Consider the following 27,195-nt stretch of genomic DNA (forward strand, 5'->3'; position numbering starts at 1 on the left):
ACACACTACTGCTCTGCCTCTCTGCCCCATGTCACATTCATCACCCACCGTCTACCTATAGAAAACACACCATTGGTTTATGTTATTGGATGTGCACGCAGGCAGATAAGAGCCCCTGTTACAATGGAGAGCAAAGCCCTGAAGGGCAGCATCCCATGGCAACAAGGCAGAGGGCTGTCCAGTCTGCTTACACACTCACGCACATGCACACACACACGCACATAATTCCCGTGCACCAACATCACTGGAACAACTCAAAGCCATTTGGAGCAGCAGCCCCCAAGCCGGGCCTCTGAGCCTTCCCAAAGTCAGTTAGCCCTCATGCCAGGTGTCCTGCCATGCAGCTGCCATCGACCCTCCAGGCCATCAGCCCCTGAGATGCCACGCAGACTTTTCCACTCATCCAAAGCTTCTTAAGTGCTTCTGATATACACCATGTGTCCCAACAGGAAAACACACACTCATCAACTCCACAAAATGCTCCAGATGTGATCAAAGCTGGAGAGGCAAAAGAAAACAGAGATGGGGGTGTTCAGGAAAGGGAAGAGGAAGAGAGAAATCCAGGGGTTATGGCAGCAGGGGTACCCTGGGTGGTGGTGAGTCCAATGGATTGAGTCTAGAACTGGGGGTCCAGACTCCCAGGCTCCAATCCTTCCTTGCCACAATCAACTTGCCTCATTGTGAGACCTGGGGTCCTTCCCCAGACCAGCTTCAGGCTTAAGATTCTATCTAGAGAGCCTAGAAAGTTGGCCCTAGAAGGGACGTTACAGATCACCCATCCCAACCCCCCTATTGTTAGGTGAGGAAGGCAGCAGGTAAGTCAACCTGCCTGGAACATCTTCCACCACCTCTAACCCCACACACCCTTCTACCTCCCAGCTCACCACTGTCTGTATTAAATATCAGCAGGTTACGGCAGCAAAGATTAATGATTCCTTATCATTAAAGGAATGATGTCCCTCTGCCCCATTAAATCTGTTAGAGGATTTTGGTTCCCTTTTTATAAAGTGAGGCTTTCAAGGACCTCCCCTGCAAATCTAAAATTCCTAAGTCTCCATGATCTTTGGCAATACCCCCTTTAAGGAACCAGATCTGTTTTATTCTAAAAGGTCCTAAAGTCCCCTCACCATACCATCTAAACATCTGACCACATCCGTTCACTATCCCCCACCATCGTCTGGAGGCTCCTTTTAGGAAGCAGCCCCTGTATCTCACCAACAGCCTTCCTCTCTCAAAGTGGTACAAAGTGGTTAAGATAATGGGCTCTGGAGGGGCGCCTGGGTGGCTCACTCGGTTGAGCGTCCGACTTCAGCTCAGGTCACGATCTCGCGGTCCGCAAGTTCGAGCCCCGCGTCAGGCTCTGGGCTGATGGCTCAGAGCCTGGAGCCTGCTTCCAATTCTGTGTCTCCCTCTCTCTCTGACCCTCCCCCGTTCATGCTGTGTGTCTCTCTGTCTCAAAAATAAATAAATGTTAAAAAAAAATTAAAGGGGCGCCTGGGTGGCGCAGTCGGTTAAGCGTCCGACTTCAGCCAGGTCACAATCTCGCGGTCTGTGAGTTCGAGCCCCACGTCGGGCTCTGGGCTGATGGCTCAGAGCCTGGAGCCTGTTTCCGACTCTGTGTCTCCCTCTCTCTCTGCCCCTCCCCCGTTCATGCTCTGTCTCTCTCTGTCCCAAAAATAAATAAACGTTGAAAAAAAAAATTAAAAAAAAAAAAAGATAATGGGCTCTGGAGTTGTACTATGTGAGATCTGGAGCAAGTGACTTATCTATTCTGTGTTGCAGTGTCCTCTTTTTGACAATGAGGTTGGTGACTGTGCCAACCTCACAGGGTTACCGTGAAGATCCAAGCAGAGCACGCATACAGAGGGCATGGTGACACAGGTGCACAGTGAGTATAGGGGTCAATGCTATTAGTACTGGTCATCATCATGCCTACTGAGACATCTGCCACTGGGGAACAGGGCCATTACAACCTAGTGAAATCTGTGGGTTAGTTAGGATGTAGAAGGGAGAAAACAGAAAAGAGACTCTAAGCTTAGTGTCATACCACCCAGAACATCTGTCATGTCCTCTTGGAAGGACAGAAGACATCTCAGGAGCAGAAATTGCTCTTCTCCCCAGACCCTCCCAACCCCGCCCCTCCATCTTGTCTGGCACAAAATGTGCAATCTCTTTCTAGTGCCCCACAAGGAAGAACTTCAGGTCCTTTAAAAGTAAAAGCCCAGCCAGATCATGTTAATGTCGTCCACACAAGTGCACCCACATAAGCCAAACTCTTCAAGGACGTACTCTTTTCCTTAGGATAAAGCCCCAAATCCTCAACCAGCCTACAGGATCCTCCAGGACCTGAGTCCTGCTTCACCCCAGCCTGGTCCCCTGTCACTCCCCTCGCTGCAGACCTAATGCACTCTCTTCCAACAGTGGGGCAGTATACACAGTGGTGAAGAGAACCAGCTCTGAAGCCAGACTCAGGAGTTCAAATCTTACCTCTTACTTACTAGCTGTGTGACCCTGAGTGACTTCACAATCTCTTTGTGTTTTAACTTCTCATCTGCGAAAGGACTATAGTGATGTCTATCTCAAAGGGCTGTTGTAGGTTAGCAAATGTAAAGAGCTTAAGCAGTGCCTAACACACAGGAAGGACCATGTAATATCAGCTATTGCCATTACTCTGCATACCTTTGCCTGGCTTATCTTTGCTTTCACTCATGTATCAAAACTTAGTTCGGGGCACCTGGGTGGCTCAGTTGGTTAAGCATTCGACTTTGGCTCAGGTCATGATCTCACAGTTCATGAGTTCGAGCCCTGTATCAGGCTCTGTGCTGACAGCTGAGAGCCTGGAGCTGGCTTTGGATTCTGTGTGTGTGTGTCTCTGCCCCATCCTTGCTCAAGCTCTGTCTGTCTCTTTCAAAAACAAATAAACATTAAAAAATTTTTAAGAAAACTTAGTTCAAAGTCACTTCCTTAACTTAGTTCAAAGTCCTTCTCCACCTAGGCTAGATTACCCTACATCTTTATTCCCATCACATTCCATGATCCTCCACTGTAAACCATGCCACATTTAAAATTAACTATATATTATCTGTGTTCCCTACTAGATCACAAGCCCCAGGAGATCAGACTAGTGTGGACCACAGGTTTAGATATTCCCGGGACAGTCGTGGTTTATACTTGCTGTCTCAGTGTGGTAGGTCAAATTGGTTTTCAGCCAATATTAACTTCCCAGCAACATAGATTTGTGCTTGGCTATGTGAGTTCTTTGGCCAATGGAACAGTAGCACATGTGATGTTGGTGATACCTTAAGAGGTGCTATGTGTTTCCATTCCTTTGCTTGTGCTCTTGTGATTCACCATAAGAACATGCCCCAGGTAGCTTCTGATCTAAGGAGAATGTACACAACTATGAAGACCTGGACAGTCTGAGGTCTGTAGCCAAGCCCAGACGACCCGCAGCCTGAAGCAGAGCTTTTCCACTCAACCAACAGATACACGAGCAAGACAAATAAGTTACTGCTGTCATAAGCTACTGACTTTGGGGTACTTTGTTATGCAGCATTACCGTGACAATAGTTGACTAGTACACTCAGCATAATTATTAATAGTGCTCACCTTTACTCTTAAAAGTGTTCCAGGTAGATGATAAGTAACGTAACCACCCAAAGTCAGCCCATAGCTATCTACCTTTTTGTCATTTTTAACTCCAGTGCCTAAAACAGTGCCTGGCTCAGGGAAGGCGCTCAATGAACCCACTGGATAAAACTGAACTGAATTACAGAATTTCTTAAATCTCTTCCCCAAAAACATGGAGTCTTCTTCCCAACTGCATGGTTAGATGTTAAACCCTCAGAGAAGGGCTAATATATTCAAAAGGAGATATGATCTCACAGGATTTGACTGGATGGTGTTAAGCCTTCAGAGAAGGGCTAGTATTCCAAAGAGAGATACGATCTCACAGGATTTGACAAAGAGGGGAAACAGATCATGGAGTAAGCATGGAGGATGAATGAAGTGAAGGGGAATGAAGCTCCACAGACAAGAGGAATCTCTATCAGGTGCATCAGGTGGGGCTTCCAGGAGGCTGAGTGTCCATGAGTGGGGCAAAGAGACACCCTTAGGATGGTTCTTCTCTCCACTGAGCAGCTTGCCTTCCTGACCAAAGGTTGAGGATTGGGCAGAATATCAACCGAAGGCAATACTGCCATTTTGTTATTGATAAGAGCTGGAAATCAGCCATTGTCCTTACCCTCATCTGGACAAAAATGCCCACATAAAAAGTTGAAAATCCCAGTCCTTTAATCCTCTCTCTGTGTCTCTTGTGTTCAGTTGAATATGGATTCTATGAGAGAAACTGACGAGGTGGAGCCAACAACCCTGAGGCCTAAGCCCTCAAGATGAGTTTTCCTGAGTCCCTTCAATGGGCTGGGTGACCCAAGCTAGGTGCCACATCTTTCAAAGTTTGCGTCAACCATTCTGCCAGAGGCAGACAGCAATCCTTGGCGGTCAGCCAACCACTCATATCTTTGAATACCTTAGATAATCTCAAAGGTACTGGAGGACAGCAACCTCCCAGGCAGGGATCTTGAAGCTTTTTGTTTTGCTTTATTTTGTTTCTTGCTTATGTCTGTGACTTCCAGACCCACAAAATGCTGTGGTTTTCCGTTTCTAAAACAGAGGCATGTCCCTCTGCGAAAAGCCTGGGCGTGCCGGGCTAATTAAATTTAGCTATCTTGTGGTGGTTGTTGTAACGTGTGTTCCGCCAATGTTATTCAATGTGTTAAGACGTTTTCTGTTTATGTTGGTTACATACCCATGTGGTGTGGGTGGAGAACATCACTCAAGGGAATATCATTAGCAGGAACAGGGAGCTCAAGGGTTCCAGAGACACGTGGTGAGACAGTGGCTCACGGGATCAAACAGTTGGGCCGTGTCCATGGTAACTTATCCACATGCTAGTCCCTTCCCTCTTGCTAGGGCAAGAGCAGTCCCTCAGATCTACCTGAGGTCCCCGACTTCCGCAGACAGGCTTGCACCTGCCACAGCCAGCCTAGAGGTTTTGCAGAGAAGAGATCCCCCTCTCTCCATCAGGGAGAGAGACTGCACCCGGTCCAAAGGGGCTGGGTGACTTGCCCAAAGTTTCCCAAGGGAGTGGGTGAGAAACTGCCTGCTACCACTTCACAGCTAGGAGTGCATGAGTCCTGAAACCCTCGTGAGCCCTGTTTTGCCACCTGCCTACATTCCAGAGAAGCCATTTGACAGCATCCCCTTTGGTTTTCCACTGTCGTGACTCCTTTGTCTGGGCTCTCTTGCCACACTCTCTCAAACGTCTCCTCCAACCACTGTCCGTAGCGCTGTGCTTTCTTCTCAGAGCTTCCTCAGCCTTGGCCATTCTCGGGTCTCTCCTGACCACAAATGCCTTTATCAGAGTCCTGTAAAGCTCCCGACCATATTTCTTCTCTCCTTCATACCTCTGCTTTCTACTCTAAACTCACCTGCTCTGTAAGTTACATGTTTCCCTCACAAACCATACTAAATCCAGGCACTACCCCTTCTAAACCTTCTACCACCTGCTCCTTGAACATCAACATATATCTGGTGTGTCAGCTACCTGCTGGGCACTATTTAGAGCTCTGTGACCTCTATCAGCAGCGTTCCATTATGAGCACCTTGTGTCCCAACATAACACTTCAAGCTTCCTGCTCCCCCATTTCTTTTAGTTGTGATGCCACACCCAGGGCAAACTTCTTCATCCAGTAGACCCATGATGCAAAGACCGTGTTGTTAACAGAGTTCTATTTTGAGAATAATCTTTGATCATCTGGATTTCTTGCGACCTGACGACATCACACTTATTCTGGTCCCATCTCTGAGGCTCCCTGAGCTTCAGAAACACCATTTCACTCTCACTGGGGAACAAAAAGAAGACATTCCCATGACAAAGGCAGACCTTCCACAAAATCCCACACCTAACAGAAGCCAGGAGCCAGACTCTGGGACAGACTGTGGAAGAGTCTCACCTGGTACACAGTGCGAACCTGCTGGGGTGTCTGGTTGCGAAACCTGCAAATGAGACACAGCAGCACGTTGGAGTTGGGCAGGAGCTACTCGATTGACAAGAGCAAGAAATGACAACTGACAACCTGACAACATGGAAGAAGTCAGAACAAAAAGACTGCAAAAAAAACAGAATTGAGAAATCAAAAGCATGGTGTTCTGGGGTTGCTTAACAGAGGCACAAATGATTCTCTCCAGCTCAACGAGCCAAGAGTGGCCCATCACCCCTGCCATGCCCAGGGGACTGTTCATAACCATGACACCACTGTAAAGCAGAGGTTGACTATAGCCAATGAGCTCCACTCACCAGGAGCCCACACTAGTTTTCCCTCAGAGATTAACACCAGATAGCTGGAAACCCAGCTTGCCTGACGTCCAGTTGGATGGAGCCGTGTGTCACCTTCAGCCACATGCTACAAAGGAAAAAATATAGTTTCTGTAATCAGACAGGTCTGGGTGTGAATCCCAGATGGGCTGCCAGCTCTGTGGCTTGGGGAAGGTCCTTATCTTACTGAGCTCAGTATTCCCATCTGTAAAATGGAGGTAAGAATACTCATGTTGCAGGGTCACTGGGAGGCACAGAGCTCACACACACAAAGTGCACAGTTGCAATGCACTGATTTACAATGAGAAAACATAGTCCTATGATTATGCAATATTTGTCAAAACTCTTGAGCTGAAGGGCTATGTAAAGTTCTGCTAGCTTAGGGAATACTATCGTTTTCCTCTAGGGAGCAGATAAATAATAGCTTCGCTTAACCAAACGTATGTCCATCACCGCAGTATTTGTGCAATACTTTATCACAGTCCTCAAACTAATAACACTGGCCAGGTAGGACAGGTGTTATGGTCCCTATTTCATAGCTGAGGAAACTGAGGTTTGGGAGACAGCTTGTCCAGACATTACATCAACTGGAAACAAAGCTGAAGCTAAAATTGAGTTCTTTTCATTCTTAACACACTGCTCCTCACCTAAGAGAATGTCCCTAAGCAAGTGCCTCAGGACTTAAACACAGGCACACTCTATCCATCTTTTAACTTAGTAAGTGGCAGCCTTACTCCTTCTCCATTTCCTTCCTGGATAGGGAGCTCTTATTTGTTTAAGTCTGTCTTCATATGCGTCCTCTCCAAATCTTTGATCACATTACTTTCCCTTCCCTGAAATATTTCTAGCCCGGCTGAGTTTTTTCTTTAGACACGATGACCTCAGTTAGACACATGTGAGGCTTTGCCATGATTTGGTAAGTTATGTGATCCTAAAATGTTTCCTGAGGATTTCCAGGGTCTGTGGGTACTGTGACATATCACATGGATATGTCTAGAAAGAGTTACGGTCACCTCCCAACAATCTTTGCCTGAGGCATGGCTGATACCCCTAAGCCCATCATTGCAGATGACTAGTTTGGGGGTCAATTTCCCCTCATGATCTTTTCCATATGCTAGTTTTCACAGCCTCACAGTTACTTTTTGTAAATTTCTCCATCAGTTTGTCCCTCCATTTCCCAGAAAAGCCTAGTGGCCATCTACAAGCTTAGAGATTTGACTTTGAACTTAAGCTCCCTCAGAACGGGGCCATGCTTAACTCATCTCCATACATCCAGCACCAGTGTCTGACATATGGTCAGTGCAAAATATGTGTTGGTTCAACTACACCAGCTAATGTGTGCAGAAGGACCCTGCTCTGAGTACCCCAAGGCCAGTGAGTCCCGAAGAGAAGCATCATGATGATGAGGCTGTTGAAGAGCCCGTGTCACACAAGGACATGCAGAAAGGCCCAGGAGCATTTTATGTAGAAGAAAAAAAAAGTCCAGGGAGCTGAACTAGAATCCGAAGGAGAGAAATAGGCAAAGTTCCTGATCCAGCTCCATGATCTCCTAGTGACTAGAAATGTCCAGCAGAGAAAACAAGTGACCCCTGAGGCAAAATTCTTTCTACTACAAGAGAAATCAAGCAGAGGCTGGGCATTTGCTGGAATATGCTGTGAGAGCAAGTCTCCATCCCTTCATTCCAGGCCTAGGTACTGGGGTGGTGGCCCCTAAGTGCATTCCTCCTCTGCCGGTAGGGTTTGGTCCCGGAGGTTCTGGGTAGCTGAGAGTCTACTGCTCACAAGGGCCCAAGGGGAAAATGGAAAATATAGCTTGCCATGTATTTTTAGAATAACAGCAGCCTCTCTTCTTCCCTGCGAAATTGGACATAAGAGCGTCAAGGAGGCAATAAGCTGTGCGGCAGACAACCTGTTCTTTCCCCGGTTCTGCCCATGGAATTCTGGGTGGCCATAGGGAGTGTGCGTGCGTGCGTGCGTGTGTGTGTGTGTGTGTGTGTGTGGCCTCCTGGTACTTGGGATCCACCATGTGTACCATATGGCTGATACTGTAGGCAGAAAGATTAAAAGTTTGATCTGAAACAGGAGCCACCATCCATGGAAGGCTGTTCTGAGGCTTGGGAGGCCACCCTCATAAGACCAAGCTGACCTCCAGGCACAGCCTTGGACTGGAGTGGAGAGCACTGAATTCCAACTCCTTGTCCACAGGTTGACCACAGACCTACTGCTCTCCCTCTGGGCGGGGGGGGGGGGGGGGGGGGGGGAGGGGGGGAGGGGGGGTTGCACCTGAAGGACCGTGGCTCTCAGTGGGGGAAGCAAGAACCCTGTCCCAGCTACATTTAATAAACAGCCTGGCTTACTTCCTGACCTGTACAATGGGCCAGAATATAACAGCACAGAACATTACAATCCTTGTTTCTGCCTTGCCTCAACCAGCTACTGCCTGCTGCTCTGTGTCTACTCTGTTCCCCCAACCCGGAAGGTAAAGGAAAAATATTCTTCAGGCCCACAAGATACTATTTCTTTCCAGTCTGCAAAAGGTTGCCCTGCCAAATCCAGTACTTCAAATGCTGGGACCCATGCAAATACCAAGGTGCTAGCCCTGCACTTCGTCTCTCCTTGGTCTCCCCTCCCTTGGATCTAGCCTCACCTCCTTCCAATTCTCTGCTAAATCACAGGGCAGAGCCAGGGACACAGGCCAGACTGGCACAGAGTCTATACAGGTGAGACCTGTAAGTCAACTTTTTGACCTAACGGCTCTCACTCAACAGTCATGAGGGATCTAGCTTTGAGTCAGTGGGATTTCCAGCCATCAGTATCAGGCTAAACAGTAAATCCATACAAAGGGCAGCCCAGGCTGGCCATGAATACACATTCATGTCCTTTAACCTCAGTCCTTCAGAAAGTAACATTTCTAATTCAAGTGCCACCTCTTCCAGGAAGCCTTCCCTTATTCTGCTAGTAGCAATTACTCTTCATCTGCTGTCCTGCAGTATTATGTTTGTACTTAAGTTATAATCCTTTTAAGCCCTCACTTCATCCTGCCTTGCACACATCTACCTCCCTACATAATTGCTAGATCTTTAGGGCACAAACCCCACCTTATTCATCTTGCACCTCCCCATGCCTCCTAGCACAGAGACTTGCTCGCCGTAAGCATCAGTAAATGCTTACTGCGTTGGACTGAACTGCCTTTATAAATCCCAGAGAAGGATCAAGGAGGAGGCAGCAGTGCTCAGGAAATAATTAATCACGGGTTGATCAACATTTTTTCCTCTCCAGTCCCTCCCCCAAACCAGCTGCGGCCGGTCCTTCCTGAGCCTGGCCTGCTGAGAAGCCTCCTCAGAAAGAATGTGGCTTCCTCTGTCTTCCTTCTGGAGGGATTTGGATGGGTCACATTTCAGGGGGGTAGAAGTAGAGCCCCAAGACCGAGAGGGACAGATCAAATCACACAGCCGTCTAGTGGCTGTCCTGGAGAACTCTGGCAAGGACAAGGACCTCCGCCTTGCAGAGGAGGAGGGAAAGGCAATTCCTGTGATGCCAGGGCTCCAGAGAGGCTCCCCATGGGCAGGGCTGGAGAGGGCTGGATTCTAAGATGGCAGAGATGTGCAGCAAGGTGGGGGCACAGGGCCGCTCTTGCTATTCACAGATGAGCCCCAAAGGCTGCGGAGATGGTGTGACCCCATAGAAATCACTCTCAAGTCATTGTGGAAGTGTTCGTGTCTTAAGACGTTAGGCCAGGACGTTTCGAAGAGAACTCCAGAGCTGCCACATGGACGGGTTCCATGCCCAAGGCCTGATTTCTAGGAAGCCTCACTCATGAAGTGGGCATTAAGTAATGAGTAAGAGTCTGGGTGCCTGGGTGGCTCAGTCGGTTAGGCGTCCAACTGAGGCTCAGGTCATGATCTCACAGTTCGTGAGTTCAAACCCCACGTCGGACTCTGTGCTGACAGCTCAGGGCCTGGAGCCTGCTTCTGATTCTGTGTCTCCCTCCCCTCAGCAGCTCCCCTGCTCACACTCTGTCTCTCTCTCAAAATAAATAAAGATTAAAAAAAAATTTTTAAGTCATGAGTAAGAGTCAATCACTCCTCTCCAGACTGTAATCCTGATTCGGTGTGGCAAACCCGAGGCCGTCCATGCATTATCCTCTTGAAGAATTCCCCAAAGTCAATGGAATGCAGTCATGCTAAGCCTGGGAGACTTCTGGACCCCTCTCTTCCTCACAAAGTCATGGGCAAGCAGCGGCATGGGCTTAAAATAAAATTTATGTATACCAACTTCAACATAGTTAGAAGCTAAGTTAAACTCAGCTTAAAGCCTACTGCTTTGTCTGATCCATACCAAAACCTTCCAGCTAAGAAAATCAGCCTGTGAGCAGACATTAATTTTAGTGAAAAGACAGGTCATGGCCCTAATAGTGGATCACACCTGCACAAATTCAAAAGGCCCCAGGCCTCCAGGTTCCCCGGAAAATAAAGGCTGTTTCCCTCCTGGGATGTTGGGGAGTTAACCTAGAGCAGTATAGACAAAAAAAAATCTACTTTTCTGGCTGTGAGGACCCTCTTATGGCTCCTAAGGGACCAGAAGAGTCATTTCCTTCCAGCTAAGGCATCATTTCATCCATTGTCTTGGTCACAAGCTGTGTTTCTACCAGGGCATAAGTGGTGCTGGCTGCAAGTTCTTAGAGAGAGCTACTGAGAGTGGTATCCCTGCTGGATACCTCCCCTGGGGAACTTTCCAGGCAATGCTCTCTCTCTCTCTCACACACACACACACATATACACACATACAGCTCAGGCCTGCAGGCCCCACCCAAGCTTTCCAAAGCAAAGACAGGATCCAGGGGTGGAGAGCCCTGTTGAGCTGGGAGAGACCCATTAGCAGTCTCACAGTGCAGCCTGCTGGGCACGAATGAAGGTGCAGCAGGAGGCAGGGGTGAGGGGTGCAGGGAAAGGTATCTTGCCTCCCCTCTGTCCACTTCTAACACCTGGGAAAGGGGCCTCAAACCCCAAATTTTCAGTTTAGGCTTGAAGGCCTTTGAAAGGGAAAAGATAGTTAGTCCTGGGGCTTTCAAATGCACACAGATCTCCCACCCCCACCGAGTTGTCAACTGCTCGATGCTTTAGAACATTCCAAATAGTTGGCATGAAGGAAGAGCACTGAGGATCCACAGGAGGAACAGAAGATCAGTACTGAAAAGAAAGGAGCTGAGTGTCCAAGGAAACAGGTGGGAAATGCCTCCCGTAAGCCTCTGTATGAATTGTCATTTCCAACTTATAGAGGACTTCCTGCTTCCGCCAGGCTTTCAACACAAGCACATGGAGACAATTTCTACATGAGGCCCAAAGAGGGTGTGGTCCACGTTAGTAAGCAGCAATGCAACAACACTGACACAGTGTGGGGGCCAGCCAGGGGCTGGAATCTGCACAGGCCAGGTGGGTCCTGACAGGCGGTGGCAGGAAAGATGGAGAAGTTGCTGAAGAGAGATGGCCCTGAAGAAGCACTCACAGGACCTGGTGTCAGAGCAGGGAGTGGCAGGTGAGAAAGAGGGCCGCCAATAAAGAGGAAAAAGGAGGTGGCTTTGAATCAGGCAAGGTGAGCTGGGCCATTTGCAAGGCAATGTAACGGGAGTCCAGGGTCGTGCCTGCGGGGTGTGGATAGCTGTTTCCCACACCTTGCACCCTCTTTTCTCTCCATGACCCCTCTCACACCCTGGTCTCGCTTACCTGTCTCTGCTTCCCCGCCTATTACTCTGTTCGCCCCTAATGCCCCTGGCCCTTCCCTCTCTCCCACTACTGTCAATTTTTCCTTCCAGCAGCTCCTTGAAATTGGAGAGTTTCTTATACCACTGGGTGGACAGCAGCCCCCCCCCACAACCCCCATACACCACCCAGTGATCCCCTTCCCTTCCCCCACAGCCAGCCTCAGAGGGATGCCTGAGGCTCCAGCCTTCCTCCCTCCCAGCCAAACCAGCCAAGCCGCTGGCCTCACCCAGGAGCTGTGGGAGCTCCCTGAGCCATCTGATGTATGAGGAGCAGTGGACAGCCTCCAGCTCCACAGCACACCATGCCCCGTCTAGACAGATCTGAGCTCTGTGTCCTCAGGAACCGCCAGGCCCCAGAGCAAGGCTTTGCTCCAAAGGTAATTCTTCCCCTGCAGGTGAGGCCGCTTTGGTGGCCAAAACTGAGTGCACATTGGAGCCTTTTTCCACTTAGCTGGCGGCCAGTCACCTGAAGTCTCTGGGGGAAAAGACAAGGCTCTCTGGTAGGGAAAATTCTTATTTTTTCATCATATTTTGTAAAAACGAGTATGTAGCTGGAGAAAACAGGCGACAGAGTGGGTGGCCACTTGGGATGCAAGGAGGAAGATCAAAGCCCACCAAGCATGGAGGAAACAGCCTTGGTGTGGCCCAGAGAACAATCTAGGTGGCCAGTGCTTCAGACAAGGCAGCCAGGGAATGGGAGGTGTGGGGTGAGGAAGCCTCAGTCACAGGCACCCCATGGCCCTGCTCTGCGACCCCAGCGCTTCAGTTAACAGTCTTCAGCTGGAACAAACACCTGCTGTCAAGAGACATCCAAGCAAGCTCCCAGTTCCCTGGGCGGGCCGTCACATCTCTGTGTGGGAGGTGAACCTACCCAAGCTGCGGCCCCCAGGCTGCTTTCTTCTTCCAAGAAGAAGCTGGAATCCCTCCCTCTGGACACAATCCTTCTGGCTGCTGCCCCTCTCACAATCCCAGCCCAGGGCAATTAGCCAGGAACACTCTCTGTGTTTACTGGCTGATTAATTAGCTCATTAGAAGAGCCACAAGTGACCGTGTGGCAGTGAGTCCATTATGGCAGTCATGAGGCCAAAAGTTCCCATCTTTTCCAAATGGGCCTGTGCTACCAAATCTCCTCACAGATCCCTCAGTTCAGCCTCCCAATTTATTATTACTTTTTTTTTTTTTTTTTTTTTTTTTTTCAGTTTACGATAACCAGGATCCCGATGACCATGGAAGGAACGTGGCTTGCCCAAAGAAGCCACAGCCCACAATGGCAGGCCCGGCCTCCACTCTCAGCTCAGTGCTTTCCCGCTTCACAGTGCTGCCTCCCTACATTCCAGCCGGGAATGAAGCTGGGCTCAGAGAGCCCACTGAGACTCCAGAGTCCTCAACCCACTTGAGGCTAGTCAGACCCACAGCATTCTAGTATGTTCTCTCAAAGGACTTTCACTAATGTTCTGCAGAAGCTAGGGAAACTCTCAAGGTACCAAGACATCATTTGAGGTGCAGCACTAAAGGGAGGGATTCCAGTCTCTTCTCCCTTCAAATGTGAAGAAGCCATAAAGAGCTAACATTCCCTGTCAGAAGAGCCAGTTTATTCCTCACGTGATTAGTCAGGTCTTCCCTTCTCTTGGTCAACACCATGGCCACTTGGGCATAACCCAAGGATCTGCTTCACCCTATCCTCCAGGATGAATCTGAAGGACAATACTAAGAATGATAGCTGCATACACACACACACACACACACACACACACACACACACACACACACAGGCAGGGAAAGACATACTATATGCTGAGAGACAGAAGTCATGATATATCAATGTACATTAACTGCTGCCCCACACAGACACCATTCCCCCCTCCCTGCCCTGAGCTGCTTCCTCATGCATCAGACATAGAGCAGGACAATCATAGCCTAGAAAAACAGATCCCTCTCCTTGGCCAACAGACTGCCAGGGGTTAAGAGGGTTGACAGGTGCCTTTCAGAATCTGCATCTCTAGGGTCCTCCCAAGAGTGCCCCCCAGATCTTACCTGATGAGGTCAATAGGTTGAAATTTATAAAACACTCCGTAGCGTGCCCATTCTTGATACAGCAGCTAAACAAGAAAAACAGGGAAACAGATAAGAGGTGCAGGGGGACAACTGTTCACCTGTTTGTCCACCCTAGCAAGTCAAAATTTTAGCGCCCCAAACCACCCTAGCAAATCAAAATTGAATCCCCAAAGTTCAGCTTCTAGGAAAATTCTCACGAGATCCACCAGAAAGATATCCAAAGGCAGGAGGCTACAGAGGCTGACTTCCTCTTTGGCTATAGGAGGCTATAGAGGTGACCTTTATCACACTCTGGGGCAGTGCTTGACAATCATAACCCCACCTTCTTTATTCCCTTGCCTTGCTTCATCCAGGAAAATGAGTCCTGGCTTGCTTTCATTCACTCATTTAATGTATTTATTGAACATCTACTATGTGCCAGATGCTGGATATAGCTATAAACCAAACAAAATCACTGTTGTCATGGAGCTTACACCCTGATGTGTGGAAACAAAGAGAAACACACCAACATGTAAGATTTATAAATGCTTGGGGCACCTGGGTGGCTCAGTTGGTTAAGCATCTGACTCTTGGTTTCAGCTTGGGTCATGATCTCATGATGTGTGAGTTCGAGCCGTGTGTCGGGCTCTGTGCTGACAGCACAGAGCCTGCTTGGGATTCTTTCTCTCCCTCTCTCTCTGCCTCTCCTCGCCTCCCCTGCTTGCACACATGCTCACTCTCTCACTCTCTCTCTCTCTCTCTCAAAATAAATAAGTAAACTTTAAAAAAATAGATTTATAAATGGCTTCAGGAAAAGCAAATTGAGGCAAAGGAATAGAATACAAAGGGCAGCGGAGTGGAGGAGGATGCTATTTTAGATAGATGGCAAGGGAAGGCCTCTCTGAGGTGACCTCTGAGCTGAAGAAGTGAGGGAATGTGCCAGGCAGAAAAGTGCTCTCCTGTGCAAAGGCCCTGAGGACAGTGCATGCGTTATATCCTAGGGAAAACAGGGAAGCCTGTTTGCACTTCCAGGGCAGTGTGACTGTGAGGCAAAAAATGAGAGATAATGTCAGAAAGTACTGAGCTGGCAGATCACTCATGGGCTTGTAGGCCACGCCCAAATCTTTGGACTTTGAAGGAAGCCAGGAGGGGAGATTTGCCAGAGTGGGGAGAAACAGTCTGCCTTGACTACAGACCTCCCACTCCGGCTGCTGTGTGGAGAAGAGACTAAGAGCTGGCATAGGAGTAGGGGGCCTACCACAGCGGTCCAGAAGAGATCATGGTGAGCCGTGCAGCATTGGTGGTATAGTGGTGAGCATAGCTGCCTTCCAGAAGAGATCATGGTGGCCTTTGCCACAGAGGCAGTGGGGGAAGTAATGAGAAGTGGTTGATTCCACTTTATATTTTAAATGTAGAGTAAGATTGACTGTTAGATTGGATGTGGAATGAGAGATGGAGAACCTGGCCTGAGCTGCTGAGTGAATGGTGACTCCATGCGCTATGGTGGGGAGACTGTGGGAAGAACCAGTCAGCAAGGCAGAACCAGTTCCGTTTGGGACGTGCTAATCTAAGATGCCCTTCTGGCATCCACATGGGGCTACTGAGTAAGCAGCTGGACGTAAGCTTCTGGAGTTCAAAAGAGAGTCCATCTCCTTTACAAAGAAGATGTACATTTGGGAGGTGTCAGGCCAAAGATGACTTATAAGGTCATTAAACTAAGGATCTAACCACCAAGGAAGAGGAAGTAGGTAAGGAAGAGGCGTGACATCAGGGCCCCAGTGCAGCAATGGTCAGAGAGCAAGGAGATGATGAACAGCACAGGAGACGGCAGAGCAGCCGGGAATGTGCTACACATGTGTGGTGTCCTGGAAACCAAGGGACAACTGGTTTCAAAACGAAGAAAATGACCAGCTGTGCCAAACACTGCTGATGGGTCAGGTCAGATAAGAATGGAGCAGTGACCTCCGGACTCGGTGACTGTAAGGTCACACATGACCTTGACAAGAGGGGTTTCTGTGGAGCTATGGGGGCAACACCTGAGTGCACCACATTCTAGAAGTTAAGGGAGGAAATGAGGCACCAACACATCAAGCCATGCCATCCTGTGACGTTTTCCCAGCAATGTTAGCAGAGCCAGCATGTGGGCAAAACCTAGGTGTCAATCCCAGTGGAAAAACCGCATTTTGGTTTCAAACACTTCGCCGGTGAGCTTCACAGCTCATCCGCCTGGAAATGAAGTGATCTGGTAATGAACCGTTATTAGACGTCATCTACATACCCAAGCTGAATAGATATTAGCGTGTAACTGAATTATACGTCTAGCATTGACAAGTCAAGCTAGACGTCAAGCATTGACAATACACTGGCCATCCTGTTAATGTTCTTTATTCTCCTTACACATCACACGTCCTTATACATGACACAGAATTCATAAGGAATTCTGTCAAGGAGACCCTGCTCTAACTAGGTATTTTAGATATCCGGTTGTACGTTAGGAAGCCATCCTTTTCACCTGAGAACCTTTAAAGACATGCTTTTTAAGGAAACTGACATAAGAACTGGCATTCCTCCTTAATGGGTAAAGACTTCTATCATCATCATACCTCCCAACCACTACAGAACAGAACCCAAAACCACATGGACCCTGACAGAGCAGCCTTAGTCACCACCACTTGCAGAGGAGGAAACCCACACACGAAAAGTGACGCAGCGCCATGACCAGCAGAGCAGGATGTGAATCCGTGAGTTTGGATGCCACTCACTCTGGGCAGGTGGCGTCTAACCTAATCTCACTGTTCCTATTACACCACCTCCTCCCCTTTGTCTGAGGTGCTACTACTGCCCTGGGTCTTTATTCCCTCTCATAGTGCAATCCCTGCACTCACCAGCACCTGGCTGTCATCATCTGTGGCCCAAAGGGAGGCCAATGTGCGTCAGGAGGTAAGAGCAAGGACTCCCCTGAGGGCTGTGGGTCGTCACTGCCTGCGTCCTGGTTCTGACCTCCAGAGCAGATTCCTCTCCAAATCTGCCAAAACCTGAGCCTGAGAACATCCATCTGCTACTGCCCTGGAGGGAAAAACTAAAAACACTCCAAGAACCAGTATGGCACAGTTGGCTTGGGCCCAAACTGACAGCCAAGCTCACAAGCCTTGCCCCTGGTGGGATATCGAGCATGCTGCAAGAAACGTCTGGAGGTCCCTTTCTCAGCGTGGCACCCTCGGAGCACAAAGCTAGATTCAGTTTGTGAGGATGAGCCAAGAGAGCTGTGTGAGCCCCATGCAGATGGGCAGGATGGACACAGAGGACATCACAGGGCAGCCCCTGCAATGGAGCTCCAGCTACTGGACACCAAGCCTGGGAAGTGATGCAGCAGTGAGGGCCAAATGCCCACGTGGCTCTCTCCAGGCTGGCTCGAGCACTGCAGACCCTTTGCTATCTCTACAAATGTTCACTCACACATACTTAGAGACCAAGTGAGTCTTACATACTAAAGCCCAGGTTACGGGGTCCCAGAGCAGACTGGCAGTCAGGGTGGAGGGAGACGTGCTCTGGAGTCTGCCCCCTAGGGATTAGCGTGGTGGAGGAAAGTGCAGGAAGACATCCACAGTATCTCGTAACAATCCCTTTACGTGTGCAGAGTCTAGATCCTTCTAATGCAGCTTTTAGTAAATCCACTTTCTCCCTCAGAGCTACACCACATCCTCTTCATGACTGGCCAAGCCTGCAAATAGATTCAGGAAGGTCCACAGCTCCCTCTCAATGGACAGTACCTTATTTCAGAGGCCCGGATGTCATTCCAAACACGTCGGCCTGACCCTAAACCTTTACGGCAGGAAGCAACGACCCACAGGGGCCACTCTGCCTGATGGATGAGGGCATTCAAGCAGCCCATGGGTTCCCTGGGGATCACATTTGACAGTGGGTCAGTTGGTTTTAGTATTTCATGAGACTGTAAAGGAACCCGACTGTCAAAACCATTTGCAATGCCAGAGAATGGCAAGATGCTTGAGACTCGAGGCCCTCTCGAGCTCCTCCGAGAGCCAGGCTTGCAACAGGAAGAAAGATGCCAGCTGCAGCCCACCGAAAGGTGGTGATGGAACAGGGCAAACTCAATGGAAGAGAATGGAATTCTACTCCCAGATCCTGCAATGACCTGTTTGAATTTTTAGTGACTCACTTCAACTATCTCGGTCTTCTCCAGTAGCAAAATCAGTGCAGGAGGAGAAAAATCAATCCTCAAGTGACACCCAGGACAAAAGTACCTTTCTGGTCAGAAAAACAGACTGACTCTCTTCACACACCTTTTAGTGGGTCACTTTATAACCATCCACTAGAGAAAACAATCATCTGCAAAAGCTGGAAAATACAAGACCCAGGGTTTAAAAACTGCTAAGGAGAATCACATTCCAGTGATGTACCTTAGGCACCCCTGTAAGTGGGTGAGGAAGCTGCGGGAGCTGGCAGGGCTAAGGCGGCCCTCAGAAGATGGTTATGGTCACTTCCCTGGGATGCTTGGGAAAACCAGGCAGGTCCAGCTAATATGGAATTAGGTGGCTACTGGCAGCCAGGGGAGACCCATCCACATCCATGCTGCTCCCTCTTCCTGCTGCCCTGCTTTCTAGAAAGGTGTGAAATCCGGGATGCCTGGGTGGCTCAGTTAAACATCCAACTCTAGGTTTCGGCTCAGGTCATGATTTCATGGTTTGTGAGTTTGAGCCCCAAGTCGGGCTCTGGGCTGACAGTGTGGAGCCTGCTTGGGATTCTCTCTCTCTCTCTCTCTCTCTCTCTCTCTCTCTCTTTTTCTCTCTCTCTCTGCCCCTCCCCAGCTTGCTCTCTCTCTAAGTAAATAAATAAAAACTTTAAAAAAAGAAAAAAAAGGTGGGAAACGTTCTTCAGAGGCAGGGTGCGTCTTGATAATTAGCCTCCAGGAACAGGGAGAGAGAGACTTCCAGCCCCTGGCTGGGGCTGAGTCATCGAAACTGCACAACTGCACAAGGCAAGCTGGAAGGGAAGAAGACTGCATTCTCAGGGGCCTCTGGTCTTTCCTGGGATCTGCCCATGAGGAGCCTGGGCCTCGAGGAGATCATGGGAACAGGCACGAATTGCAGGGAAGAGTAAAAGAGAACATCTAGATACCGGCAGGATGGGCAGCTTGGGGTGCCCTTGCAAATCACCTCTAAAGGCCCCCAGAGGGGTGACCCCACTGCAGTGCCTAACCCTTCACACCCCCCAGCAACAGATGCAAGGGTTCTCCCTGGCACCCAACCAAAATCCTTCCTAGAGCTCTCTCCAAGAACACTAGACTATTATAACACAATTAAAACGAATCAATATGCTGCACGTATTCAGAGGTTTGGACTCTTTCTTCCTTAGAATACTTTTAGGCCCCACTCATACAGTACTGAAACTGCAGGAACAAACCCAGCACAGCGCCGAGAATTCCCGCTGCCATACAACAAGACCCTGTGTACCTGGCTGTAAAGCACAGGCTGCGATTTGGACACCAGGGTTTTAGTCCTGACTCGACAATCATTTATGGCCATTGGAACCATCTCCTCACCTTGCTGGGTATCAGTTTCCCAACCCAAATGGACAGAAAAAAAACTTTCCCTCTCTCACGGATTCCTTTATCCCAACCCCAGCAAAGCCAATATCCCTAACCATGACCGTGGCAGAGGAAAATAAGGACTGGCCAGCAAACCCAAGGCAAAGCCACAAGAAAGGGGCCTCTTGTCTTTTGAAGACAGCTGTCTACCTTTTGACATCCACTGTGGGAATTACCCACCAAGGTGCAGTTCCATCCAACCTGGTCTCTCCCTGCCTCCCAGATTCTACCCATTCTGCCGGTTGGGCTGTGCACTGGGAATAATTCTGTTGGCCTACCCGAAAGATTCCTGGAAGGAAAAATTTTTGTTGTGTCGTGTTGTTAATGCTAACATAACATCATCCCAAAGACGAACAGACATATATTTTAGATAGTCTACAATTTGCTCCCCTCTGCCTCTGCAGGTAACAGAGGTCTGGCTGATTTCTGCCAGGAGTTGCTGTGTGTTCCCAGTCTCTGGAATGTTCCTGTAGAGTGCTCCACCTTGACCGGCTGGGGTCACCACCCACTCAGCAGGAGGATCCTTAGGTGGGCAGCAGTGGCGAGCACTCTTCAAAGGGGAGGAAGGTGAAATGAGAAAGCGGGAGGGCAGAAAACGGTTGGGGTGAGCTAGGTGAGACAAGGGGAGAAATGCTTCCTCCTTTTCCTTTAACTCTGATCCGGGACTTTTCAGGAAATTAAACACCGAGACTATTAGCATCAGATAGAAAACAGATGAGGTTAAGACATCGCAATACTACAGCAGATTCCCTGGGCAGGCAGAGAGGGGACATGTGTAAGCAATCACAGCAGTATTTCTGGAAAAGACCTTTTATGTTTTTAATACTTAACACTTCATAACAGGGACTAATAGGCAGGATAAAAAGAAGGCTGCTCAAAAGGCAACTTGGGGGATGAATAATTTTCCAGACAACAGAGCTGGGGGGGAGGGAAACTCCTTGGGCTTCAATTCCTCAGCCCTCCCACCTCTGCCCTCCCTCCTCTGCTCACCAGAGTTGCTGATGGTTGGGGGAAGCTGGGTGGGAGGCTGGCATGAAGGGGTTGACAGCCAGATGGGGCAGTCCCCACTAAAGAGGCGGGTGATTGTTAGAGCGCCGCACCATGGCGAGGGAGGGTGGCACACCCACACAGAAGAACCGGATCTGGGTGGAGAGCCTGGAGAGAGGGGTAGGGACAGGTACTGTCTGTGATTGGCGCAGGAGGGGTCCTTCCAAAGGGAGCTTTTCCTTCCCCTAACTATAACCTCTGATTCCTAGCTGCCCGGAATATACAGCATGACTGATCCTCCTTCTCCCTCATATCTCTCATCTCTAACTTGGGAATGGCTATTCCCCACTTGTCTGCTGGAGAATAAGAAGAATAAGTTAAAGATGACACCCCCCACCCAAAAAAAAAAAAAAAAAAACAGCCATGATGGCACGGATAGTAACACACTTATTCAGCAGGGACATTGGATTGGAGAGTCAGAGGTGTTCCAAGCCTCCTCCCTTTAATTGTGGCAGTGTCATCATGGGCAAGGTGCTCACTCTCTCTGGGTCTCAGTTTTCCCACCTATAACTTAAGGAATTTGGATGCCCAGTGTTTCTCAGCTGAGGCCCTTTCATCATCAGAGGTGGGACAATGCTTCTGGGCTAGACTTCAGGATGGTGAGCACTGCGGGCTGTCCAAGCACTAAATGCCAGTGTGAGCACCCCATACACACAGTCATGTCAATGACCAGAAATGGCCCTCACGTTTCCAAGCCTGGAGGGTAGGGGCTATGGAAGAGCTGCTGAAAAATATTTAATCAGGTAAACAGGACATTTGGGGCTAGCCCCACACCCACTCACAGTCTCCTGTGCCCAAGCACTCAGTGTGGCCCAGGCCGGCTTACCTTTCTGTCATTCGTGTCATCCCCTGGGCTGTCATATTCACCCTGTAAGACAGGAGGGATGGGTGCATCAAGCCAAGGGAACTATCAAAGACAGAGAAAGGATTTTCTTTTCCATCTTCTAGCGTCACCCCTTTCTGTCATTCCCTTTGGGGGAAAGTCAAAAGCCTGACATGGGAAGGAGCCAACGTTCAGTTTTGTTAGTCATCAACATTTGCCATGTTTCCTCTGGACAGCTTCTCGCACAAAGATGCTCCCCTCCTAGGCGTCTGCCATCAGCCTGTGCCTCCTCGGAGCAAACACAATGGCAGAGGCCGTGGCCAGCAAACGGTGTAAACTCGCCCTGCGCCAGGGCACAGCGCCCCCTGTCCACAAACGGCAAAACCTAACAGCATATTTGCCCACAGCCAAGGTATGGGGGTGGGAGACTGCCATCTGGAAACTCCTTCGGGTACTCAGAGGCCCCACCTCCGCAGTCTCATTGGGTATGACTGTGTGACCCGTGGGAAAGAAGTGACCGGTCAAGGAGCAGTGCAGTCATGAGGGCACCTAGGTCAGGGGCCAGGCAAGTTCTTCACAAAGTGTCTCGAAGAAATGTCATCGCACTGTATCGTGGGATGTTTATAACATGACTCTCAGTCGAGGAAAGCTTTACTTACAAGTCCGTCTGTTTTCTCTACTGAACCAAACAACAGCAAAAGCAATTTTGAGAGATTGGCTTCAACATTGTTAAATATGTTTTTTTTTTAAAAAACCTGATACTTAATATATATTTGCCTATTAAGGATGAGGAATTTCACACCCACACAAAACAATCACACACAAAATATCACCTTCAGACTTTTTCAGGGTCTGACCGCCCAGGATGTGTGTTACCTGGGCCTTCGACTCTCCTTCCACCGCCACCCACCCACCTTCACCACCACCCCCTCCCATCATACACTGGCATGCCACGTCTGCCTTCCCAAAACCACCACAGGGCACGTGGGGTACGCTCCCACCAAAGCCGGCTCATCCTGCCATTGGGACAATACCCGGAGAGGCAGTTGTGGGGATTACTGTCCACCCCAAGGAGGCCGGATTCGGCCCAGGTGTCTGAGCGGCGTGACTCCCTCACGCCTCGCCTGCTGTGTACTCGGCCACCGTGTCCCCTGCGTTGAACAGCCGTTTGCAGACTGCGCGGAAAGGATACTTACGTCATGAAGAGGGTAGGCAGCCTCATAGATGTTGTTGGCGATCAGAGAGTTAATGCCTGTGGAAGAAAGGAAGGTGAAAATGGCAACTGTAGGGCAGGAGTCTCTCGACCTCACCTCTGTCTGTTGGAAACAGGCACTGCGTGCTCCTCTGTCACCCCTCAATCTACAAGTTTCTGTGGAGCTTTAGTTCTTAGCCTAAGAACAATATTTTTACTTCCCAAAAACAAAGTTATGTTTCAGTATCAAATATACTCTCTCAAACCTCATGCTTCCCCTTTTCTCCTGCCCCCCGACCACCACAAAGTCTCCGCCACCACCATCAGGTGACACTACCTGTGTTCAGTGACAGCACAGGAATGACTATGGATTACTGTCATATGATCAGGAAAAGTATATGTCATAGCATCCCACAGCACGTTATCAGAACTCATTTCTGGTGCCTTCCTATTCCGTCCTAGAGCAGTGCTGGTCTGCCTCCCGGAAGTAGAGGGCCGTAGAGCAGTGGTTCTCAAAGTGTGGTCTGGGGAACCCTGGGGGTCCCCATGACCTTTTCAGGGTGCTCCGAAGGTCAAAACTAATTTTATAATAGCACTAGGACATTTTTTGCTTTTTCCCTCCTATTCTCTCATGAGTGTACAGTGGGATTTTGTGACATGGGGTGGCATCATCTCCCTGACAGCGAATGGAATGTGTGTTTGTGTATCTTTGTGCTTTAAAAATCTCCTCAGCTTTGGGGTGCCCAGGTGGCTCCGTCGGTTAAGCATCCGACTTCAGCTGAGGTCATGATCTTAGAGTGCGTGAGTTTGAGCCCTGCATCAGGCTCTGTGCTGACAGCTCAGAGTCTAGAGCCTACTTTGGATTCTGTGTCTCCCTCTCTCTTTGCCTCTCCCTCACTCGCTCTCTCTCAAAAATAAACATTAAAAATTGTTTTTTAATTTCTCAGTTTTAATTTCTAATACAATAAATATTGACTGATATAACCCACCAAAACAAAAGCCCTTTGGATGCTCTCAATAATTTTTAAAAAGTGTAATGGTTTCCTGAGATCACAAAGTTTGAGAACCACACACGAGATTCACTTTTTAATACCGACAGTATTTCACACCACATGCACCTAGCAGACCCTACGAAATATATGCTAAATGAGTCAATGACTCTGTCCCTATAACTCCGGTATAGTCACAACAGAGAACTTTCTGCTCAGGACAAAGGCACTGTTATTTATTTGTTTCATTCATGGTTTTATTCAGAGACTATAAAATGGTCTGTATGTTCTGACTCAGGATAGTCTGTCCTGGGTCACTGGCTCCCATATTGGAGACATTATATCCCACCAACCCTAAGTACCGACGACCCTACCATGCGAGGATGCACGTGTAATCATGGAGGGGGAGAAGGAGGGGTAAGCTCTGGTTCATGGGGATTTCCCTTGTCTCAAACACACATTCTGCTCTGAACCATTCTTTCCAGAGAGACTACAGACAGTTGTGAGATGAGAAGAAAATTGGTTTGGGAGGAAACCATGTATCATGTGCAAATGCTAAGTAATGTGCATTTGCACGGCTCTGGATAAATGACAAGGATGGATAACAAATCTAGACAACATTTTCCACCTCCCCTTCCCAAGCGATACCCCACCCACATACTGAGAGACCACAGAGGCTCTCAAACAATCCTCTCTCCTCATCGGCCTCCTCTTCTTCGAACCCTGCCCCTATTCGCCTCATTTTTAGGGCCCTAGAATCCAGGAGGACCAGCCATAGGCCCTATGTAGAAGCAGAGGCCCTCGGGAGACTGCAGGGGGCGCTCTGGGAAGCGACCACTCTTGTAGTGAGTTGAGAGCCGCCGCATCGCCAAAGGACCAGTCCTCTCCTGATTTTAAGTTTCCTCTTTGCCATGAACATAAACCACCCGAAATAACTTTGGGGGCTGGGGGGGAATAGACAGTGGGTAAAAGGGAGTGCGGACGGGGAGGGGTGCCCGGGGGGTGCTGAATGAGCTGCAGATCTGTCTTACTCACAAGACTACAATTTCATTCTGAGCATCATTAATCAGTTCAAGAGCCATAACCACAGCAATGTGAAGCCACCCTACAATAATCAAGGGGAGGAGTCCCAAGTGAGGAGGGGGGTGGGGGATGTTCCAAAGCTACAAAAGGGCTGTCCACATGGATAGAGGCTGAAGCATCACAGGCGGGTGGAGCTCTAAACTAGACCGCACCCTGTGCACTACCCCCACCCAATCAATCCCTGCACTCACACCCATGGTAACCACAGCAGCAACATACACCCTGAAGACAGCCCCCAGCCTGCCTGGAAAAAGTTAAACAGGTGTTGAAATCTCTGCTGTGCTGGGCACTGAGCACAGCAGCCGAGTGTCTGACAGCATTAAGCTGACCACTTGGACTCAGGGGTCCTGCTGCCAGATCCTCAGGAGGATCTAAATTACTGGAGGTCTCAAATAAAGCTTCCCTTGCACCACGTGCCTGGAACAGGCAGCTCACTTCACTTGTGGAATGTGGTCTGCCCCTTGTTGTGTGTCTCCTGAAGGCCTACAAGGTACCCAAGGTCAGAGAGCATTCTCCCCTCACCTGTATCTCTCATGGCACCTAGTACACTGCTGGGAACACAGACGGGATAATGGTGGGTAAGAGTAACCAGCCCCATGGCTAAACGTATCGCAGTATCTCTTCCCATTTATCACAGGCACCATCTTCTTCACTACTCCAATTTTCTATGGCAAACTATGCTGATGAAGAACCTTTAAACTCTAGTCAATTAGTTCATTTCCTAGAGAGGAAACCCAACCAATGGTTCTTTGTCTTGGGGCCAATACAGTTCAGTTCATCACACCGGAGTTGTCCCAACCCAGATAACCAGAGCCCCAAAATGCTGTACATGATGTGTCTCTGTCCTCCAGGGCTGTGTAACTCCTTTTTCCAGAGGGCATCAGATGGGCGATTCCAACCAGTGGCTGCTACAGAGGGAGGCAACAGCACATAAAAGAAAAAGAATGGGGAGGGTGGGGGAGGCAAGTTGAAAATAACTATTCAGCCACAACTTCACCCAAGAATGGGAACTGCTTTGGCCTCTTGGGTCACACACAGACTTCAGAAACCAAGATCCTACCCCCAAACAAGCATGGAAATCAGTTTGAAAGAAGAAGAAAATAATCAAACGTTTTTTAAAAAGGAGTCTCTGCTTTGAAAACTGAAATTCTGAATTTTTTCCTCTCTTTTCAGCAAAAATAAGCTAATTGGTTCCATCATGCACCATTCCATCTGGCCATAATGGCAAAGCTTTCTTCTTCAGGATCACATCTAGTCTTTCCTCTCTGCTCTAGACCCAGGGAGACAGAGAAAGAGAGACCTAACCACTCATCCCACTGCTCCCAGAAGCAGGGCCAGCAAGAAGAAGAAAGTACAGAGGACACTGTCCTTTCCCTCTCCCCACAAAGAGAAGCAGTGTCTCGGCTCAAACACAGCATAGCTCACTAGGGACCCCCTCACTGATCCGTACGGTCCCTTTGAGTCACTAGGTTCTTCATATTTCTTGTTTTTAGAACTATGATCCCTAAAGGAAAGGGCTCATGCTTCCCCTCTGCCCAACGCCAACCACAGCTCTGCACAGACTGACCTGGCCAGGCCTGGCAACGCTGTCCCTTGGCATCATCCATCCAGAGGGTCAGGGCCAAGGAACAAAGCAGGGTGGGCTCAGGCTCCAGGACTGGTACCTAAAACACACACTTGGAACACAAAACCCGAGGCCTAGCATTTAGCTTCCAGGACATCTCTGGCTTCCTGGACACAAAGGATCAACCAAAGCACAGTTTATGGTAGGCCTCCCAAAGAGAGCCTCATTAAATCTGTGAGTGCCGCTGGGTGATGGGGACTGCGGCTCTATTCCCTCCAGGCCAAACTCAAAGAAAACTTTCATCCAGCGGGACAGGTACTTAGAGGGATGGGGCTGAACTCTTGAAAACCCATTTGGTTTTGATTCCCCCCAGAACAGGGACCAGTCCGCCCGGCATCTGCTTTCATCCCCCTACTCCAGCCGGACGTAAATCTAAACCAGAGGCCCCAGACGGTGCATTTAACAGAGACTATATTTACCCATCACCAAATTGTCTTGACATGTGCTTAATTACTTAAATGCCTTTAATCCCAAGCCTTTTCTTCTAACAAAATATAAACCAGTTCAGCTGGATGAATGATAAACCAGATGTTTACAACACACAACACAGTCTGGCTTTGGTCAAAATAATTAAGACATCGTCTCCTGAGTGGGGAGGAGAGAGTCCCAAAGCGTACATTTGTTGAAATGCTCTGACACCAAAATGTCTATGAAAATGTAG

General features: G+C 49.0%; 1 protein-coding gene across 4 annotated transcripts in view; it reads right to left on the bottom strand.

Annotated features, from left to right (window-relative positions):
* The window catches only part of ANO2 (anoctamin 2), a 339,542-nt gene that overhangs the window by 194,920 nt on the left and 117,427 nt on the right, over window positions 1-27,195 (bottom strand). For all 4 annotated transcript variants that reach the window (XM_043564318.1, XM_043564316.1, XM_043564317.1 and 1 more), the window contains 3 exons: window positions 22,843-22,898; window positions 21,650-21,691; window positions 14,172-14,236 (listed from right to left, as the gene is read on the bottom strand). In XM_043564318.1, coding sequence (XP_043420253.1) covers window positions 14,172-14,236; window positions 21,650-21,691; window positions 22,843-22,898 — 163 coding nt within the window. The remainder of the gene's footprint in view (window positions 1-14,171; window positions 14,237-21,649; window positions 21,692-22,842; window positions 22,899-27,195) is intronic.

The sequence above is a fragment of the Prionailurus bengalensis genome, chromosome B4, assembly GCF_016509475.1.
Source record: "Prionailurus bengalensis isolate Pbe53 chromosome B4, Fcat_Pben_1.1_paternal_pri, whole genome shotgun sequence".
Taxonomy (NCBI): Eukaryota; Metazoa; Chordata; class Mammalia; order Carnivora; family Felidae; genus Prionailurus; species Prionailurus bengalensis.